Consider the following 20682-nt stretch of genomic DNA (forward strand, 5'->3'; position numbering starts at 1 on the left):
GCCGGAGATGTTAGCGATGCCTATGTATCCATGTTTATAACCCATACCTTGGCCACCACAATGTCGCAGGCAATCAAAATCGTGGAGAAAAATAGACCTAGAAACTTCCAGTCTCTCTACCAGAAGCAGCGTGAGAGTGAAAAGGGCGAGGCGATCAACCCTCAGCTCGAAAAAATCCGCAAGGAAATTGCGATCCTGAAGAAGTGCGACCATCCCCATGTCGTGAAGCTCAAGGAGGTCATCGACGATCCCGCTGCCGAAAAGATCTATTTGGGTAAGCGAGCGAGTGTCGCCGGCTGGCATGTACGGCGCACAAAGTCCCAGCATGCGGCCCAGCTGTGCGTTTCGCTCTGCTCAGTCAAGCGGGCACGATATACTCACCCACACTGTATCAAACGACTCTCGTTGTCTCTGCAAGTCTTGGAATATGTCGCTGGCAGCGACGTTCACTGGAGACGAGGCGATTTTGACACAGCCTCGCCAGTGCTAACCCTGGACGAGTCGCGGCGCATTTTCCGTGATGTCCTCTGCGGCGTTCAGTACCGTAAGTGGTTTTATCAGGCTCTCCAGTGTTTCCATGACGGTGGGAGAGGGGTGGCATTTGCTGTAAAAATGGTGGCGGAAACATGCAGGCTGGCTGTCCACCCTGCATTAGACCCGCGAGTGCGACTCGTCCCGTAACAAAGCCGGGTCCTCTCAGTTCACTTCCAGGGCATCGTGCATCGGGATATCAAGCCTGCCAATCTTCTGCAGACGCCAACCGGACGTATCAAGATCTCGGATTTTGGTGTCTCGGTCTTTATCCGCCCCAAGGTCGACGGTGGACTGAAGAAGAAGAAATCGACCAACACCTGGAGCTCCGAGACAAGCGAAGATGTGATGCCTTCCATGGGTGCCGAGCTTGCGAAAACACAAGGAAGCCCTGCGTTCCTGGCACCGGAGCTTTGTGCCATTGGCGAAGACTACTACGCTCTGATGAAGAGCAAATCCTTCTATGAGAAGGACCAGTCGTCGGTTGATATCGAGAGCGATCGCTCCCTGAACGGTCAAGCCTCCAATGGCAACCTGTCGTTCCACTCTGCGGCTCATGACGAAGCCAAGGCTCCAGAGCCTCCCTTGCGCTCGAAATCATCGACAGTGTCCAATGGCCAAAGTCGCGCCGGTGCTCGGGGCCTCGTATCCCAAGCCTCGATGGACTCCAAGAAGCTGCGGTCGGTATCGGCTGCCTCGCTCAACCACAAACCCTCGTTTTTTGCGGGCGATAGCCCCGAATCGGATAGCGAGATGGCCCTTCCGCCAACCCCGGCGGCGCCAATGCCTTCCACGACCCCCAGGATCATTCCTCCTGGCACGATCTATCCACCCGCATCGGGGGCATTCTATTCAGCGCCTTCGGACAAGCGTGTCTCCCCCGGTGGCGACACTGCCAACGTGGGTGGACACAAACCCCCGCCACACGACAAAAAATCCAACCCGTCCATGTCCAGCAGCGGCACTGCCAAGGCCCCCAACCCATACGATGCGAGCAGCAGTGACGTGTCCACCGAGACCCTGGATCCAGAAGAGCAACAGCTCAAGCTTGGCAAGGGTATCGATGTCTGGGCCATCGGCGTCACGCTCTATTGCCTTGTCTTTGGCAAGCTACCCTTTTTCCCCAGCTCCGGAGCACTCGCTGAGCTGTATAGCTTGATTGTGAACAAGGAGTAAGTAGTGCTAGAATCGGATGCACTCGGGTTTGGCGCAGCGAGGGTGCTGTGTGTGTGGATATCGTTGTCTTTCGTGAGCCAGCAGCACTGCGGGTATGTGAGTGGCAAGTATCTTGGTGGTGGGTGAGCAGCAAAGAGCCACTGTCTGGCGGCTCGGGGCCTGCATTGGACAGGCCAAATAGCTTTGTCTCTGACAAAATGTGGTGTACCTCCCCTTTCCACTTCCTCCTGCCTACCGCCCGCTTTACGATCGCGATTGCTTTCCTCCGCATGTGCATTGCTTCTCGCCGCAGACTCGAGTTCCCCGGTGAACACCCCGTGCCGGATGAGCTGAAGCACCTATTCCGACACATTCTCGACAAGAACCCCAACACCAGACTCACGATCGAGCAGATCAAGGTTGGGACCCTCCGCCATTTTTGTGCCCGGCGCTATAGGGGGGGGGTTGTACTTTTGCGGGCGGGGAGAAAGAGATTGTGGTTGTCCAAACAAGCACTGACTGTTGCCACGGACCGCCCGGCAATGTTTGCTTTCCTCTCCCAGCAACACCCTTGGACGACCGCGGACATGACCCAGACCGAACGCGAGCAGTGGCTCAGGGAAACAGACCCTGACTTGCAGTACGGCGAGCCCGTCACCGTTACTGAGAAGGAGGTTCTCGAAGCCGTCAACATCATGGTAGGGCTTTCCCCCGAACCAGCACAGTGAAATCGGTTGGACAGGGTGGAGCTGTGCCGGATCGTCGCTGGCATCGCGATCAAGTGCCCCACCCAGTTGTCACCAGCGCCATTACGAGCTTGTTTCTGACTCTGTGCACTGCGCTCAATCTTCGCTCGCATATAGGGCCGCATCCGCCACACCATCAAGAAGGTATCCAACACGATCGCTGCTGGTTTGTCTGGGCTGACTTCCCGAAGAGACAAGTCGGGTACGTTTATCGAGCACACCGTTGCCTGCGACACCCCCCGACTTCCAAAGGACCTTGGCCTTGGTCCAGATAGCCATACAGACCGCACTCACCCGCCATTTGCTTGCAACAGAACCCTCGCCCACTGGCTTGACCCCAGAGCAAAAATCCGAAATCAAAAGGCAAAAGCAGAAAGCCAAGATGGAGGAGATGCAGAAGCTCCTGAGCGCCATCGAGAGCGCCTCTCTGACCAACCGATCGGTTGCCCACCCGGCCCCTGCGGCAGCAGCACCACATCGAAGACTGCTGGACGCGGACGACACCCACCACAACCCGCCCCAGATGACGAATCCGGTCGTGGGCCTGCAACTGGCGGATCTCTCGGCCGGTGTTCCGATGCGACATAGCCAATCAATGTACAGCCGCCAGCCCGTCAATGCGCGACCGAGCAGGCCGAACTTGCCCGAAAAGATCCGCACACAGTCGCTGCAAACGAGCAATCTTGACCAGGATCACAAAATCATGTCTCCCAAGAGCCCGACAGCCACCAGTCGTGTCTCGAGTCTCTTCGTGAACATGACGACAGGGCGGCACGCGCCTTCGAGCCCGCACCCAACACTCACTCGGGCTGCCACCGTGATCCCCTCGACGCCGACGACACCTCAAGTCGTGGGCTTCGAAAGTATCCCGCAGGTCCTGCAGACCTCACTGCCAACCAAGCTCTCGTTTCATTCAGCCTTGGCTGGCAGGAGCGCTGCCGCTCCGGCGATGGCCATCCGCCAGCCGACATCCTCGTCGGAGCTCCTACCGAACCCGCACTCCCATGCAATCTCTGCCTCGGCCCCGAACCCTCGGCCAGTCCACCCGGACACTCCCCGGGCCGCCTCTCTCCACATTGCCGAGAGCAACGATCAGCTTCGGATCATCTCTCCCAAGTGGCTTCGATGGCTACCAGGCAAACTTGACGAGTCTATGCTCGTCGACCCCTCCCAAGGCTCGTTTGTCGATTCGCAAGTGCCCCTGTCGCCCACAGTCGATCATCATCTCGACGACGAAGACCCTGTCCAGCTCGAGAAGGAACGGGTCAAGCAATGGCATCAGCAGTACACAGACGAGACGTGATATCCCCTGTGTTGTGTGCGCCTTTTGCAAGGGCCCCCCCTGTTCACCCCTCCAGCTCCAACATGGCTCGCTACTACTCCGTAGGGCCGATCTCTCTATATTGTTCTTGTCCCTCCAACCCGTCTTTTTTTGGCCGTCGTTTGTTTTGATATTTACCTGCTGTCTATTGCACTGATACCTCGGCTATAATCTGGCAGTCGAGCATATGGCCTTGGTTCGCCTTTCAACGTCTCTCTATTTTTACTTTACTTTACTTTCCCATTCCGTATGCTCTATAGAGCGCCCCGTTATGATACAGCCCGTCCCCTAAGAAAAAACACGAGACATCTGGATGCTTCACCGTCATAATCATTGAGTAGCAACAGCACATCCATTGGGATACCACTGGCTCGCTGGCGATGGCGAATCGTGGAGAGAGGCCGTCGACCTCGCGCAGAGTTTGCCGCTTCGGTTTGCGAACGTTGCTAACTATCTTCGGTGGCAAGGACATTCTGCGGTGTCGTTGAGACCCTCCTGAAAGGCAGAGGGGGCATGTGTCGCGTTCTCGGGTGCTTGATCGGATAGCGAAATGGCGCGAAACGAAACGGCCGTACATCAGGATGGCGTGGTGCTGTGGCCGTCGCAAGCTGAGATTCTGGGACGTATTATCTCGACAGAGACCGCATCAGCCCGTGTTATAGAGAGCCCTGTGAGCCCTGTCGAATCGCCCTAGTAGTCCTGCTTGTCGTTCCAGTTCCTGACCGGCCTTGCGGGTCCCTTCTTCCCCTTTCCTGTGGCGCCGCCGCCTTGTACTCGGGCCTCGATTCCCTTGGCGTCGACTCGGATGCTTGGGGCCGATCCGGTGCCTGGCTTTCCGTCGGCCTTGTGAATGGGTTGGATTGCAGGAACTGGTGTACCGTCCCCCTTGGCGCCTTCTTGTTTGATCTCGCTACGGTCGCTGCTCTCCTGATATCTCCGCACCTCGGCCTTGAGGGCGTTGCTGATGGCCAGCATTCGCTGGTACTCGCTCTTGGATATTTGAAGCTCGACAACACATTTGGTGAGTTTCTTGCGGAGCTCGTCAATCTCGGAGTGAGCCCGCTGGAGTTTTTCACTCAGATGGCGGATCTTGCTGCGGCTTCTTGATTCTCCAAACTCGTCCCCAGAGTCGGTGCTGTACACACTTTCTTCGCTATCGGACGATGGCGAGCGCGGCTGATATGCATATGCATCTCTTGATTGCCTCCGACGGGATTGTCGCTGCGAGCCCACCAGGCCATCTCCCCTCGCATCCGTTCGGCCGGGTCGGTCCTGCTTGTTGGCTTGTCTGCAACTCAGACGGGCCACCTGTTCTTGCAGCTGCTCGATGCGACTAATGTAGACGCCGACATCTGTCTGCAGTATATAGGCCACGAGTCAGTCAGACGGAATGGCCGGCCCCACAAGGCCCCTGGCTGTCGCGCCACCACTGAGTTCTTGCCACCATATTCATGTAGTACCTTGGCCGTTTGGTGATCCTCGACCATCTCCTGGAGGGCTTCCATGTCACGCCGCATTTCCTTGATGACAGACACAAGTCTGTCGTTCTGATTGCCGAAAAAGCAGTTCAGAGTCGGCTGAGGCTCAGGGCTCTGTCGCACGATCGACTGGACCTCGTTCACCACCAACCGAGTTTCAAGCTGAGAGAGGAACGCGCCTACCTCAACCATCAGGCCCTGCAACTTGCTGTCTTTGAGATCAGATGCGCGTTCGTCTGCTACCGAGTTCGGGTTAAAGGGAGCCTGGCGCGGGATGTATCCCGCTCCAGCTGAGTCGACAGAGGCTGGGGCATCTTCAAAATCCGACCGAGCAGAGCGGAGGCCGCTGAACGCTGTGTCATCCTATGAAAAAGTCTACTGACTCAGCATGGCCGCCTCTAAACGACTTTGTAGCTTCCCGATGTGCTGTTCCGGACCTCGGCTCCGGGCAGGTTTGGAGACGAGACCCTAATGCGACACTGGCAGAGAGTCTCATCCGATGCTGGCAGAGAATCACATGCATATTCGATATGCACGCCCAGGCCATCGCGTCGGATGGTGCACGCACCTTGTGCGGATCTGAGTGTATCGTTTGGCTGCTGCTGATTGACTTGATGCGGCCTCGGAGTAGCTACACCGATGCGGTTACATAAGCACTGTGAGTGAGAACGGCGCTGGATATAACCGGACCAGTCTCAGCGCAGTCGGTGTATTTACTTTGATTTGGGCTTCGGAGCGCTCTTTTGCTTGCATAAGCGACCGGACAACTTGCTCATGTTCAGAAGCGGCCTGCATCTTGGCATCTTCGACGCGCCTTTCAAACAGCAATTCCTCTGGAGCACACGAACATGATATCAGCATGGCTGTTGACAAGCCGGTCTGGACGCTCGATCCGGACAACCTACTTTCAAGCAGCTCCCTCTTCAGGGCTTGCTCCGAATCAATCAACCGCGCCACTTCGCTTTTGTAGGCTTCGAGATCCTTGCGCCGTTCTGCTCTCTCTTGGTCGTAGATTGCAATAATTTCACTTTGACTCTTGAGTTCCTGTGTCTTGGTGTAGATCTGCGGTGTGTTCATCGTGAGGGGCCAATAATGAGATGCTCTGGTCCGCATCGCTGATCGTCTCGACGGTGCGTATCCCTCGCACCCTTACCTCGTTCTCGGCTGCTTTCGCCGCTTCCTTCATATCTCGAGTTAGCCTGGCAATGGTTTCCTCCAGCTCTGCATTCGTTTTTGTCGCTTTGTCTGCTTGTTCGTGATTAAGAAGTCGCTGCTGCTCGTGGTCCTGCTTCAGGGACTCGATCGTTTGCTCCAAGTCAGCGCACCGCAGCAGCAGCCTTTCATGCTTCTCCTGCATCGCACGCTTTTGTTGATGATGGGACTTGCGAGGGCAGATATCCACCAAGAAATATGCTCAATTCGTTAGTGGCGTTGCAGTTTATACGGCTCTACCAACCGGTCGAAACACAGAATAGCCATCGCAGTCCGGAGCGAGTTGCCACTTACTTGGTCGCGCTCATCGGCTTCCCGGAGGATATGGGCTTGGCGCTCTTCGAACACCAGCAGAGCATTTTGGTGCTTGGTGCGGAGCTGCAGCCGTTCGACACATGCAGGTCAATCAGCGTTTGAATGTGTCCGTCGCTGGGTAGTCGGTCAGATCGTCGGCCGAGCCGAGGTGGCTATAGCAGACGCATACCTCCTCCAGCTGCCCTTCCAGATCGGTCTGGGTTTTGGCCAGGCTCTTTTTTGCATCTCCGAGCTCCCATTGATATCGTTTGATTGTGCGCTCGTGCTCTCTAGTGGCGAATGAATGCCATAGCTATGCCTGTGAGGCCATGAAGGGCCATGGCCATGAAGTTCCTTGCTTTGCATACTGCGGTCTATCTCTTACCTCAGTAGCTCGCCCTGTTGCTGATATCGCTGCTGCCCAGCTTCTCGGGCTTCCTTCTCCAAGTCCAGTTGACCTTGTAGCTCCGTGATTTGGTCCTGCAACTTGATTTTCTCGAGCTCCATTTCATGGCGACATGCCTCTGCTTCCAAGTCAAGGTCGTGTTTATAATGGTCGACTTCGTCCGACCAGGTCTGTCTGTTAGGCGTGGATAAAGTACACCATGATATGAGCAGAACAGCCGCTGTGGATTTGGGGGGGGGGCTTGGTTGGGGCAGCGATCCAGAGGGGCTAATTGCCGGGCCATACCTCTGTGCCTCGATATTGTGGCGAATCTCGCGAAGCTCAGAGTCCTGCTCCACTTTGAGCAGCTCAATGGTTTCGTTGAGGGACCGGATCCGGTCATCGTACGCTCTGGCGACGGTCTGTGTGGAGAGCGAGGCATGTAAGCGCCTCAGCATGCAAAGATCGATCCAGGTGCCCATTCCCTGTTTGTTGGAGGAAGAGGTTGCCAAACAAACGCTCGTGCATCGTTGCGGTCCTGGGCTGCAGAGAGGTCTCATGTTCGGGCACAATCATTGGCAATGAGGATTACTGCAGGCGTGGGTGCTCAACAGGCATGCCAACCTCATGTTCTTTCCGCAACCCTCGCAGGGCCTCTCGATGGTGCTGCTCCTGGGTCTGCACCAGCGACTTGAGATTCAGCAGCTCGGCGGATTTCTCTGCGATCGTGATTTTAAGCTCGCTTTCGACAGCTTCACTGAATCGGCAGGCCGAGCGGGAAGGTTGCCCACGAAACACGAGGATGCCGTTTGGCAGAAGAAAGTGGTGGGGAAATCGAGCCCCAAAGAACGGGAATTGAGTCGTTATCAGGGAACGCATGCGCTACGGCAGAACCGTCGACAACGCTGGGATCGTGCGGCAAGGCGGGCGATGCACGGATCTTTACCGGTCCGAAAGATCTGCCTTCATATCCTGGATCTGCTGCTCGTAGACCTCCAGCTCTCGGTCCCGGTCTTCAAGCAGTGACAGATTGTACATGAAGTCATCCTGGAGAGTCTTGAAGCCTTGCCTCAACTCAAGATACTGCAGGGGATATCGTCGTCAGGGATGTGATGGCACATCTTCAGGCTGGAGGCTGGCTCGCGCCTCAGAGAGAGCTCAAGCTGTCCGAAAGCTCTGATCCAGCCGATACGATTTCGATACTGGGCTCCAAATGGCATGGGACACGGACAGGAGGAGCATCCCGCTGCAATGAATGGAGAGCCGGATGGTGTGGAGATTACCTCATGTTCCTTCTGGCGGATCCTCTGGCTCAGAGAGTCAAAGAGGATACGCAGGTCGCTCTCCTGCTCATATGTCTCTCGGGCCTCATGCGCGGCCATCGCTGGAGGCGGAGAGATGGGTTGCGAGCCAGAGAGGCAACAGCGGCATTGAACGGGGGATGTCCTCAACAGAGCGCGCAAGTCGAGAGATGGAAGGGATCACGCGCGGCTGGTTCCATGGCCCAAACCCACAGCCACACACACACACCACTGCCAGGATGACGGCGGCTTGGAAGAAAGTCCCATCTATTTCAAAACGAACACTGAGGTCTTGAGGGTTAGGGCGGGAGAGGGAGATGGAGCGGGGAGGGTCGAGGAAGTGGGAGGAGGAGGGCAGTCCGATGAACGAAAGGGCAATCGATCCGACGCAACGACAGGAAGCTGCAGCAGCGTGGGCACGAAAGTGGCAGAGTCGCGCAAGTGGCGATGGTGGAGAGGCGGAAGTCGAAGGAAGAAAGGGTGGGAGGAGCGAGTCGTTTTGGAGAAAGGAGCAAAATGCTGAAATGAAAAGTGTGATGCTCTACGACTTGTGGAGGTGAAAAGGGATATGTACAGTCAAGGAAGAAAAGAATGCAACACCGACAAAGCAACGAAAACACGGACACAAGACAGTACCATAGATCACCCGGCCAAAGAAGATGAGGACAGGCAAGAGACTGGGAGAGTATACAGAGCGTAAAACAAATGTATGATATACAATGTAATAAATAGCAATCCCCATCTCTTTTTTATGGTAACAAGGGGAACGAAAAACGAAAAGGGTGAGGAAAAATTATCTAAATGATGCAAGTATATCCCTAATAAATAGTAAATGAGCGATGGCAGCGGCTCATTTGGGCCTCCTATCGATTCTTTCCATTAAAGCCGATTGACGAAGGAAAAGCGGAAGAAGAAAAAAAGAGGAAAGGTAAGAAATGGCATCAAGCTGGCAGGCAAACGCATACCAGAGGCGATGCCAGGGTGCACTGCAAAGGTGGAGGGGGGGGGCGGGAGAGGGTGGCGAGAGAAGGAAAGGGCTTGGGCGTCATCGTCGATGCGCGCTGAGGAGCCAGGGCTCTGGAGCCTTGGATACTCCGGGGCTTTGGCGACAGCGATTAGAACCAGTTGTCGGCAGAGCTGGGGCCGTTGGCGTGACCACCCCAGGCGTCGCCGGCGCTGGGACGGCGGTCGCCGCCACGGCCATAGCCACCACTGTGGCCACTGCCACCGCCACCGCCCTCGCGACGGAAGTCAGTGGCACCGAATCGGCCACCACCACCACCGCCGTTGCGGCCGCCGTAGCCGCCGGTGCGGCCACCACCGTAGCCACCACGACGACCGTAGCTCTTGGCGCTGTTTTCGCGGTCAATGTCGCGGCGGCACTGCTCGAGCCAGGAAGGAATCTCCTGCTTGGCTTCGGTGAGGATGTCAATCAGCTCCTTGCAAACGCTGCGGTCGCGGGAGACGTTGAAGAACGCAGTGGCCTTGCCGATGTTTCCGGCACGGCCGGTACGGCCGATGCGGTGGACATAATCGTCGATATCCGAAGGCAGGTCAAAGTTGACGACGTGGGTGACGTTGGGAATGTCAAGACCACGGGCGGCAACGGCGGTGGCGACGAGGACAGGGGTGCGGCCAGAGCGGAACGAGGCCAGGGCCTGCTCACGCTCGCGCTGGGTGCGGTCGCCGTGGATCGATGTGGCAGGGAAGTTGTTGTCGATCAGGAAGTTGCAGAGCATGTCGGCCGAGCGCTTGGTCTCGACAAAGATGAGGGTCAGGGCCTCATTGGGGTTGCCGCCGTTGCGCTGGTTGATGACAGCGGGATCCGAGTGGAGAATGTCGAGCAGGACCGATCGCTTGTCATCGTCCTCGACGTACTCGATGCGCTGGGTGATGTTTTCGGAGGTGGAGCCGACACGGCCGATGGTGAGGAAGATGTAGTCCTTCAAAAAGTCGCGGGCCAACATCTGAATGTTGCGGGGGAAGGTGGCAGAGAACATGAGAGTCTGGCGCTCGTGAACCGGGGGCATGTCTTCCTTCTCGACGATGCGTCGGATCTGGGGCTCGAAACCCATATCAAGCATACGATCGGCTTCGTCCAGAACAAGGTACTTGCAGAGGGCCAAGGACACGCGGCCACGCTCGATAAGATCGACAAGACGACCAGGGGTGGCGACGAGAAGCTCGCAGCCGCGCTCGAGATCGCGGAGCTGCTCGGCCATGGGCTGGCCACCGTAGCAGACACAGGGGCGGACCCAGGAGCGGTAGGCAAACTTGCGCGACTCCTCCCAGATCTGGAGGGCCAGCTCACGGGTGGGGGCCAGGATAAGAGCAACGGGGGTGATCTTGGTGGAGCGACGACCGGGATAGCCACCGGCGCCGGTGTCAGGACGAGGAGGAGGCCCGTCCTTGAAGGACTGGCTGAGGATCGGGAGCAGGAAGGCAGCCGTCTTGCCAGAGCCGGTCTGGGCACAAGCCATCAAGTCACGATTGGCATTGACAATCGAAATACTGTGCTTCTGGACGGGAGTGGGGTTGTTGTAATGAGCAAGAGCGACGTTGGACTTGATCAAGGCGTCCAGGTCCGAGTCCTGGAAAGAGGCGATGGGGTCGGGGACGTTGCGGCCCGAGGCTTCGGCAGGGATGTCATCGTACTTGTCAAAGTTGATGCCAGAGGAGTGCTGGTGGCCAAAGAGCTGGACCTCAAGGCGGGGGTCGCGAGCCCGAACGTCGGGGCGATCGGCAAACTCATCGCTGGGGTCCTTGGTGTACGCAGGGCGTCGGTCGCCACGGTCACCACGGTCGCCGCGGTCGCCGCGATCAGGGCGGTCGGGGCGGTCGCGGTAGTAGCCAGAGCCGCCGCGAGAAGCTCCCCATCCTTCGCTGCGTTCACGATCGGGTCGGTCGAAACGGTCGCCGCGGCTGTCGGCACTCCAGCTGGAGCGGCAAGATACGCAAGAAGGGACAAACAAGAGCAGGCGTTAGTTGCATGCCAGGACATGGTACAAGTTCAGACAGACATGACGGCATGGCCTCTTATCGAAAGCAGCCAGACATCAAGACAGGCGGGTGGGGGAGGGCAGCGCAGCCACATCCAGGATGCACGAGTCATGGGGGCTGTGGCCCTGGGCTATGTGCACACACGGTTGATTGGGGAGGGGGCGACAGGAAGCCAGTGGCCAAGTCCTTAACCTCGCCTCATCACAGCCGGCACTGCCGATGCGAGTGCAGGATGGACACGGCCGGGGAGAACATGGCTGGCATGCACTTGCTCCAGGGACAACCGCCAGGGGATTGCGCCTGTTTGGGTTGGTCGTCCACCGGCCCGGTGCGATTCAAGGCAGTGTGTTGCTGGATTGCCTCTCCTATCCGTCCAGGCAAGCGCCGAGACATCCAAGGTGACGTCTCGTGGCTCTCCACGACCAGGATGGTGTGTGTGCAGGGCCGTGGAAAGCCGGGCAGCCGGTTTGATTGCAGGCCACAGGCATGCCCGTTGATGGTCTGGCAGCGACGGCGTCGGCGACATGCGTCCTGGATCGGAGGAAAGTGGCTTACCGCTTATCGTTTCGAGCCGGGGACTGGCTGTCCCAGGCATGGGGGCCAGAGTAGGGTCTGGAGCGAGCGGCAGGAGGGGCAGAGTTTCGGTTGTCTCTGAAGTCGCCGTTGGACTGCTGCTGCTGCTGCTGCTGTTGCTGCTGTTGGGCGGGCTGGTTGCGCAGATGGGGAGGCACGTAGGCGGATCGGCCGCCGCCGGCAGGGCGGTTCAGGCTCATGTCGGCAAACTGATCTTCCAAACGGTTGGCCATGGTGTCTATCTGAGTTGGTTTTCCGGAGGGCTGGAGAGGCTGGGGGAAAAAGACCAGAGAAAAAGGAAGAGGGAAAGAGGGGCGAGTTGGATGCCGCAGTAATGCGCCCAAACCGACAGACCGAAAAAAAAAGTTAGCGCCACGGAACGGCTGGACAGCGGGCCCTGCACAGAACAGGCACAGCAGCACACAAACAGCGCCCGGCCCGCGCCACCCGTGGTCGCACAGGCGCTGCTTTTGGGCATGGTGTCCAGCCAGGCTGGATCCGGTCCCATCCGGCGCGATCCGGTCCCATCCGGTTTGGCGGAGGGCGGTCGCGCCATGGCCAGGCATCCCTGGCTGCACAATCCCTCAGCCGGCTCCCCTCTCCACAATCGTCGCTGCCCCAGGCCGATCGGCGGACCCCGCACCCCAGCACATAGATGGAGGGCAAGGAGAAGATTCATACGATCGTCCTTCCAAAAGAACGCACCCCGGCCACGGTCGTCTCGTGCCGGCTCCGGCCCGGCGATCCCGTCAAGAAGGGCGATGTGATTGCCACCTTCCAGTATCTCCAGCAGCCTTCTGACCCCGCCGCGCCCACCAGGCCTACAAAGGAAGACTACCGATCGTCGTGGGATGGCGTCCTGCATACCCTTCCGGTCAAGGAGGGTGATATCCTCAAGGCTGGGTAACTTTATTTTCTCCCTCTCTCTTGGATGGTGTCTCGGGCCATGCTGGCGAGTCCCGGCAGGTCAACATCTGGGCGGTCGTGTGGGCGGCGCTTGGATCGCAGTCGGAGGTTGTGTGCAAAGGAAGGATTCAGATCCCGTCCGGGCGGAAGACCGATCATATGAGATCATTTTCGGGCCGTGTCTGGACGGGGCCTCCGCATTTGATTCAGGTTGAAGGTGCGGGCACGGAGCGAATGCTCTGCACCAACTCGGGTCCGGATTCACCATGGAGACATGCCATCAGCACACCCCGATCCGGCCGGGCGACTCGCGGTGCTCTTCGGCTCGGTCTTAAATGGTCCCCGGCTCTTCCAGCGTCTTTGCTGTTACTTGGCCGAGACGGACCCGTGCCAAGCGAGACAGTCTCCTAATACGCACCCCACTATTACCTCCCCCCCCCTATAGGGATGTGTTTTTTGAAGTTTTGGAGCATTGCTCCCATGGTGCTCAGTTTGGAGGCCTATGCGCTTGGTGTGGCAAAGATATGACGATGTAAGATCGATTCTATTGCTCGTTGCCGGATCTCCGGCGTCGCTCCTGCATTGCAATCAGCAATCGCCCGGTCCCAGGCAATTCTCTTGCGATCGCGGCGGCCCGAACTCGACCGCCGGGGCTGGCTGGATATGGCACCAGCTCTCTCCAAGCTCTTGGGGATTCTGCCAAGGCCAAGATCGGCGATAGAGTCTCCTTTTCGTTCTTTACAAACGAGGCCATGCACCAGCTGTATTGCTGACGCTCTGTCGTGGCCGTCGCTAGATCGCACTACGAAGATTCTGAAACCAATCGGGCAACCATCCGCATGACCCACGATGCCCTTGGCGTCACCGTCAGTTTGGAGGTATCGACACGGCCTTGATCCTGGACGCAGCATGACCATGCGTGAATCATGGACTCGAGCACAGGAGGGCTATCCGAGCTATCGCTCGCTCACAAGCTCTCGACGCAACCGCATTTCAGGCCAGGGGACTCTATCGCTGACCCTTGCGCTTGATATCTGTCCAGGAAGCACAGCGACTCGAGGGTGAAAATATGGACCGGCTGCTGAAGAGCCGGCGGCTGTCCCTTATTCTGGATCTCGACCAGACGATCATCCAAGCCACCGCCAATCCCATAGTTGGCGAATGGCTGAGCCATCCAAACAACCCCAAATATCCAGAGCTGAAGGTAGCCGTGCTTGCATTGGCAGATGTATCGCCACTTGGACATCCCGCCCGATGCCCACAAATCAACCGTACTCACCAATCTCAATGCACGCCATAACCCCTTGGACACGCGTTCCACCCTTCCTTCTCGCCAGGATGTGCATGCGTTTCGGCTTCACGACTCGCCCGGAAAGACGCTTTATGTTAAACTACGACCGGGCACTCGAGAATTTCTCGAGAAGGTTTCGAGGCTGTTTGAGCTGCACATCTACACCATGGGCAGCCGGAGCTATGCCCAAGCTGTTGCCGACATCATCGACCCGAAGCGCGATCTCTTTCGAGAGCGAATCCTCTCCAGAGACGAAAGCGGAAGTATGCCATCCTGTCCTTTCTGGGTTTGGGCAGATTCTGGGTTTGGGTAGACTCGGCATCTGAGCAGGCAGCTGGTGTTGCAGCCCTCGCTTTGACGGGTCCACGGACATTCGATTTGGGGCTTGCTCCGCCACCCTGTCTCGCAGCCGTCATCGTTCCGTGTCTAATTGTGGCGAGATCAACACTGGGAGATGACGCTCGTAGACACAACGGCACTCGCATACGCAGCTAGGCACCAAGCTGTTCAAGGCTGCGACGACTGCATATCCGGAATGAGTGTGGCATGTCCACTCACACCTTTGATAAACCCGACCCAGGTTTCACTGCCAAGAGCATCCAGCGGCTGTTCCCGTGCGACCAGTCCATGGTCGTCATCGTCGATGATCGCGCCGATATCTGGGGATGGTCGGCCAATCTCATCAAAGTCATTCCATGTACGGTGACGGCCTCTTGCCTCCCACGGTTGGCACCATCAAGACCAAAGCAAGGCTGATTACTGATGCGTGTCTTCTCCAATCGCGCCATAGATGAGTTTTTCGTCGGAGCCGGAGACATCAACGCGCCGCCGGTGGCGGGCTCGACCAACAGCGACGCCGAAAAGGTAGGGAGCGCTTGAAGCTCTGTGTCCGGGTGGTTTTCATACCCACAGCGAAACCGATGGAAAGGAGTCGAACGCGGCCTTTGGGTTGATTCGGGACGGCATTTGATTGTCTCGTCCGCGACGATAGTATGCTCTGATGTGACCATCGCCAATATTCCATACTACATGCTGATGACGCGACCATGCTGAACCCATCACCCTTGATGCGCTACGCGGCCGGACCGGAATGGCCATCATCTATAGACACTGACGGCGGCTTCGACGACAACTACAAGCGCTGCTCAGATTGCAGGCGGAGAGTCCATCCCCCAGTCCGCCGCAACAGACCTATCAACGAGCCGCGCGTCGGAATTCGCTCCAGATGCTGTTGAATCAGCTGGAGAGCCCATCCCATCAGAGACATCGGAACCTGGTTCTGACGACAGGCCTCCACAATCATCCAAGCCCTTTGTGTTTGCCGTGCCGAGTCCGAAACCCAAACCGGTCTTGGCTGACGATGACAGAGAGCTCGATTTGGTCTACGATCGGCTGAAGCTTGTCCACGAGCGGTTTTATGCAGCCTGGGATCGCGGGACCAAGTACAAAGCATCAAGGCTGCTCAAGGGCGGGCTGGCCAACACCGTGGCCGATGCGGACGTGCGGTTCATCATGGAGAGTCTCAAATCAACGGTCCTGCGAGGCATCAAGATCCTCTTCAGTAGCATTATACCCTTACAGGATGACCCCGAGAAGTAAGCAGGGCACTAGACCTGGTCTTCCTTCCAGGAGCTGGATGCCATGACAAAGCTGCCTGCACTCTGCCCCAATGACTTCTCAGGGAGCATGAGTTACGATGTTGAAGCGGATGCATCCTGACACTCGAATCGGTTGGTGGGATCGGTGGTCGCTACCTTACCTACATGCGCAGACATGAAATGTGGAACGTTGCTGTTTCTTTTGGTGCCAAATGTTCGGTCGAGCTGTGTCCAGACATTACCCACGTAGTTGCTGCCAAGGTAGGTTGCGACTCGAAAGTAGCACGTTGCTTCTCGAGCGACAGCAACAGCGCCAGCACACACACTCTGGGACAAGATGCTGCAACGATGGAAAATGTTTGACAGCTGTGTCGAGGAGCTGTCCAGGTTCTGACGATATCTAATCCGGGCGATACAACGCTCTTGATGCTTTTGCAGAGAGGAACTTTGAAGGTCAACTCGGCCAAGAAAATGCCCGGGGTCAAGATTGTCCGGCCCGAATGGTAGCGTCGAGTGTCTTGAGAAGGAAGATTGGCAAATCTGGGGGCTGGATGTCGGTTACGGTGGTCTGGAGGGCAGGCTGTGGTGCTGCCAAGATACTGAACCACCTACCATGCGATGCGATACCATGCGATGTGATAGGTTGACCCTATCGGTGGCACATTGGAGACGGCTGGACGAGACGCAGTACCTTCTCGAGCCTGTATGCCCCGGCCAGCCAAAGTTCCAGCCCAGCCTAATCCTATCGCCTCTCAAGACAACGGATCTCGACCCCTCAAGCACTGACGATCTCCTTCCGAGCCCTGAGGACAAGGCTATTGTCGAGGGGCGATGGGAATATGCCGATGACGTCTACATCAAAGTTGGTGGCGAAGACTGGCAGGATATGGATCGTGAGGTCGAAGAAGCAATGGAAGACAGCGACGAGGATGATGACGCTGATGACGCTGGCGGCGATGAAGACGGGAAGAAAGACGATCACGAAGGCGAGGATCAAGATCCGGGCTTGGCCAAATCAGAGACGAGGTCGATCGGGCCGAGCGCCTCGAATCAACTGGCTGCGGTGGGGCAAATCGATGAGCCTATGGAGGATGTCGATGGTGGCCTCGATAGCGACGGGCTTGATCTGGACCTTGACCAAATGCTTGACGAGGAAGTTTCGGCGGCGCTTCAAGACATTGGCACGCCTAAAGGGTGAGCAGGGGCAGGATATGTGTGAATGCCGATGCTGATGCTGATGCTGATGCTGATGACGATGATGATGATGTCGTTGCTGATCTTTTATGCGCACTGCCTTTGATTGAGCAGCCTCGGCTCGTCAAAGCGACCAGAATCTCCAAAGCCTGTGGGTCGGCCGCCATCGACCCCAGTGCCATCTGTCTCCATTGCGGACAAGTCCGCGGGACCGCCCGAAGCCCCCCAGAGTCACCCCACAAAACCTGAAAACGGCAAATCGATGGAGGAGCGGCTAATGGATCGAATTGCTGCACTCGAGGCGGAGGAAGCCGCGGAGAATGCCACAGCCAGCGACGCCCGAGGCTCGGGGCTGAAGCGGAGGCTGATGGGTTCGGAGCCTGCATTGGACCGCGAGAGCAAGCTCATGCGCACCAACCCCAAGGGCGATGTGTCATATCGGCTCCAAAGCAGACGACCAGCCCCATCCAGCCGCAACCACATCAACATGGATGAAGCCGAAAGCCGCACCAACCATGACGACCACGACGACCACAGCGATACTCATGGCGATACTCATGGCGATAACGGCGACTCCAGCAGCAGCGACAGCAGCGACGGCTCTGGCAGCGACGACAACGACGACAATGACGACAACGACAATGCCAGCAGCTCTGGAAGCAGCCAGTCGAGCGCAAGCGACAGTTGATTTGCTGCGGCTGAAATCGCTGTGCTTGGATGCCTGGAGTACTCCCGGACCAACGGAACACACGCATCGACCGAGCTCCGTTTGCGAGCGAGAATATCCGCCGACCATGGATTTGTATCTCGGAAACACGAATGATATCTCGAATCTGCGAACTGTCGCCATCGATTGGTGGGATGCGAGGGCTTCTCGACATGGACAGGGCAATGCCGCTGACGGTGCAGAGATGATGGGGGGGTCGCGCCCGGGCCACACAAGAAGCGAATGGCGCGTGCGCGGGAACAGTCCAATCGAGCGAGACAAGGCAAGGGAACAGGGGCCGGCAAGGACAAGACACGCGATCGACTGGAAGGGGCACGGGTGTGACAGCCGACGGCCAGCGGGACAGCGCGACGGGCCTGCGGGACGGGAGACAGGAGACGGGAAACGAGGCGAGAGTGCCGGGTGTTGACCGACGGGCTGGCGGGCGAGTCTGTGGGCCAGCGCGCAGATATTCTCACAGATGGGGGGGGATGCAGGTGTCGATATGCACATATCTGCAGGTCGGCATCAGCCCACCAAGCCGCACCACCGCCGCCGCCGCGACGACAGCCACGCAAAATGCCAAGGACGGCCTCGGGACGGATACAAGAGTGGCCGAGCCACTCGAGCAAGACAGGCGGCACCATGGATTGCCGAGCATGTGCCTCTGGTCTGGGGACAAGATTGCCGACAAGATTGCTGACAAGATTGCCGGGCGCGACAGACCGGGGAGAGCACATCGCCGCCATGCCATGCAGCGAATGATGAAGCACACCGATGATGAAGCACATCTGCCGGCGAGATATCGAGGCGACCGAATACATCTGTCAAGACGGCCGATTTGCCAGGAAAACACACGCGCGAGACACCAAAGATACCAGAGACACCAGAGACACCAGAGTCGCAAGGGGGGCGGTGCTGTGTCTGTCCCGGACGCTCCGCAGCAGCTGATTGGCCGGCTGGACAGTCACGACGAGCCACGCTGCACAGAGCGCCTTGTCGGCGCACAAGGTGTCCCCAGGCAGCCGGGCAGGCGCGACAGGGGCTGGGGCACTGTGCCGCTCTGTGCTGCGGCGGCGGCGGCGACTGCGGGTGGCTGCGCGGCTGCCAGGGCGCGGCGCCAGGGCCCGCACCACTCACGCTGCGCGGGTGCCACGGCCACACAGCGCCGGCGTCCGCGCGTCACAAACAGAGGCCTTCCCGCGCCGTTCCACTCACGACAAGCGCACACGGACACCCGCGCCACCGCACAAGGGGCGGCGCCGCGCGTCCGTGCGACACGCGACCGCTGCACAGCAGCACAGAGGCGTGCCTGGCCCAGGCGCGCGTGAGGAGCCACAGTCGCTGTGGAGCTTGGCGACCTGCACCCGCTTCCTGTGCCGTGGCCACAGACTCAGTGGGAGACGCGCGCTGTGGCTGATTGTACATACTGTTGTGGCTGCAGCGAGCCGCCATTGCGCCAGTGCCCCCCCGGCAGCAGCTCACCGACACAGACACTGTCGCGGCCACAGCGAGCCACAGCGAGCCACACACACACACAGGCCACAACACACACATTCTCTCGTCGCCCAACAAACAAACACCCCGTCTGCACAGGCCTGTGGTGTGTCCTGCCGGGCCAGCTCGGCCTTCAGGCTGCCCTCTCTGGGTGTTTTTTCGGGGCAGAGTTCCATTCGCCGCCTCTGTCCTCTTCTTCTTGTTCTGCCATATCGCCCTCATCGCCCTCGCCGAAAAGGACATCCGCCGCCCTGTCTGTGTCTTGGCCTGCCTTCTCGTCTCCTGGCCATCCATCCATTCCCTAGACACATCCCACATCCAGACCGGCCTCTGAACTAGTGATTCGTGCTGATTGACGAGCGTATCCGTCTTGCTCTCCCAATCAAGTATTCCTCATCGGGTACGCCGTGCTCTGGTCCCTGATACTGCTCCCACCGTACTTGCCCATGTCCATCTCTCGTCTCTTGCCGTCGAGGCCGGCCTCGATGCATTCGCCTCCTGCAGCCGTCGACATGGCCTCGGCCTTGCCCGGCATCCCGTTGCATTGGCTCAGGGCACTCTTGCCACGGGCTGTCCGCCATCCATGTCCGCGATCGCACACGATCGACTCCCCCAGCCCAGCCCCAGCCCAGCCCCAGTCCCTGCTCACCCTCGCCGCCAGCTTCCCTCATCCTCCAACAAGCACTGCGTACTCTGCTGCTCTTCGTAACCCCTCGCCGTCATGTCTCTGGCTAATAATCCAATCGACCCTCCTTTTGCCTCCAACAGCGATTCGCCTGCGCCTCATCGAGTCTTTCCCCGACTGACTTTCATCCCAGATGTTTTCCGAATCCGCGGCTTTCTATCCCGCCTCCAACCCCCATCCCAACCACAACCACCACCGCTACAGCCAGCAGCATCCGGCTCTTGCCCACCACGACGACGCAAATGGCTCTGCGGTCTACAGCATGCAGCCCTCGGCCGTGAGCGGCGCCTTTGCCCCAGCCCCCTTCCAGGGCTTCCCTTCGGCCCATTCGGGTCTGTTCTCGAATGTGCCGCCCGCCACAGCTGCGGCTGCTCCTCATTCCATGCCCACCTCGTTCGAGTTTTCCCAGCACGGCTCCGACATGGACGTCTTCCCGGCCCAGTCTGTCGAGCTCATGGGCAGCCAAGCCTACTTCTCCCCCGAGGCGGTCGCTGCTCTGCGATCCATGGATATGACCGGAATCGACGTGCCCTTCTACAGCTCGGCCAGCCTCAGTCCCGACGAATTCGTCTCCTACAAGGACTTCCAGGCAACCACGCAGGAGTCTTCGATCTTTCTCCCCGCCGAGGTCGACCCCGTCTTCCATGCAAAGGCCAACCCCGACGCCGCCATGATGCTCGACGGCCTGTCGCCCATCAACGCCAACCTGCCCTCGACCACCGCCGCTCCCTCCGATCTCTCCCTCAACCAGCTCCAAAGCCACCTGCGACACCAGCTCCAGACCGCCAGCAACGGTACATTCGCCGCCA

The 20682-nt window shown here is 58.3% G+C and overlaps 5 protein-coding genes across 5 annotated transcripts; 3 read left to right on the forward strand and 2 right to left on the reverse strand.

Annotated features, from left to right (window-relative positions):
- Positions 1 to 60: 60 nt before the first annotated feature.
- On the forward strand, positions 61 to 1707 carry BJ171DRAFT_422540 (kinase-like domain-containing protein; the record flags this gene model as incomplete). The annotated part of the gene is made up of 4 exons (XM_053107551.1): positions 61 to 274; positions 419 to 544; positions 701 to 1014; positions 1579 to 1707. 4 exons carry the CDS (start codon positions 61 to 63, stop codon positions 1705 to 1707), a joined length of 783 nt encoding a protein of 260 aa, XP_052968210.1.
- Positions 1708 to 2743: 1036 nt separating this feature from the next.
- Positions 2744 to 4067, forward strand: BJ171DRAFT_41729 (uncharacterized protein). Its single transcript, XM_053107317.1, has one exon. The coding sequence runs from the start codon at positions 2815 to 2817 to the stop codon at positions 3733 to 3735; it is 921 nt and encodes a 306-aa protein (XP_052968211.1). The 5' UTR covers positions 2744 to 2814; the 3' UTR covers positions 3736 to 4067.
- A 758-nt stretch (positions 4068 to 4825) lies between these two features.
- BJ171DRAFT_473652 (uncharacterized protein) lies at positions 4826 to 8504 on the reverse strand (the record flags this gene model as incomplete). Its single annotated transcript, XM_053108711.1, has 15 exons — positions 4826 to 4869; positions 4899 to 5109; positions 5214 to 5360; positions 5415 to 5594; positions 5800 to 5862; positions 5949 to 6064; positions 6137 to 6293; positions 6385 to 6612; positions 6738 to 6821; positions 6928 to 7027; positions 7123 to 7317; positions 7429 to 7607; positions 7747 to 7879; positions 8069 to 8205; positions 8406 to 8504. 15 exons carry the CDS (start codon positions 8502 to 8504, stop codon positions 4826 to 4828), a joined length of 2073 nt encoding a protein of 690 aa, XP_052968212.1.
- A 1034-nt stretch (positions 8505 to 9538) lies between these two features.
- On the reverse strand, positions 9539 to 12229 carry BJ171DRAFT_580208 (P-loop containing nucleoside triphosphate hydrolase protein; the record flags this gene model as incomplete). Its single annotated transcript, XM_053114024.1, has 2 exons — positions 9539 to 11360; positions 11979 to 12229. 2 exons carry the CDS (start codon positions 12227 to 12229, stop codon positions 9539 to 9541), a joined length of 2073 nt encoding a protein of 690 aa, XP_052968213.1.
- Positions 12230 to 12597: 368 nt separating this feature from the next.
- On the forward strand, positions 12598 to 17817 carry BJ171DRAFT_498792 (uncharacterized protein). Its single transcript, XM_053110412.1, has 12 exons — positions 12598 to 12899; positions 13348 to 13434; positions 13699 to 13780; positions 13945 to 14106; positions 14240 to 14456; positions 14774 to 14890; positions 14984 to 15057; positions 15301 to 15788; positions 15965 to 16052; positions 16230 to 16294; positions 16434 to 16985; positions 17100 to 17817. Exons 1-12 carry the CDS (start codon positions 12652 to 12654, stop codon positions 17671 to 17673), a joined length of 2754 nt encoding a protein of 917 aa, XP_052968214.1. The 5' UTR covers positions 12598 to 12651; the 3' UTR covers positions 17674 to 17817.
- The last annotated feature ends 2865 nt before the right edge of the window (positions 17818 to 20682 follow it).

Source organism: Polychytrium aggregatum, assembly GCF_025602895.1.
Source record: "Polychytrium aggregatum strain JEL109 chromosome Unknown BJ171scaffold_12, whole genome shotgun sequence".
Lineage (NCBI taxonomy): Eukaryota > Fungi > Chytridiomycota > Chytridiomycetes > Polychytriales > Polychytrium > Polychytrium aggregatum.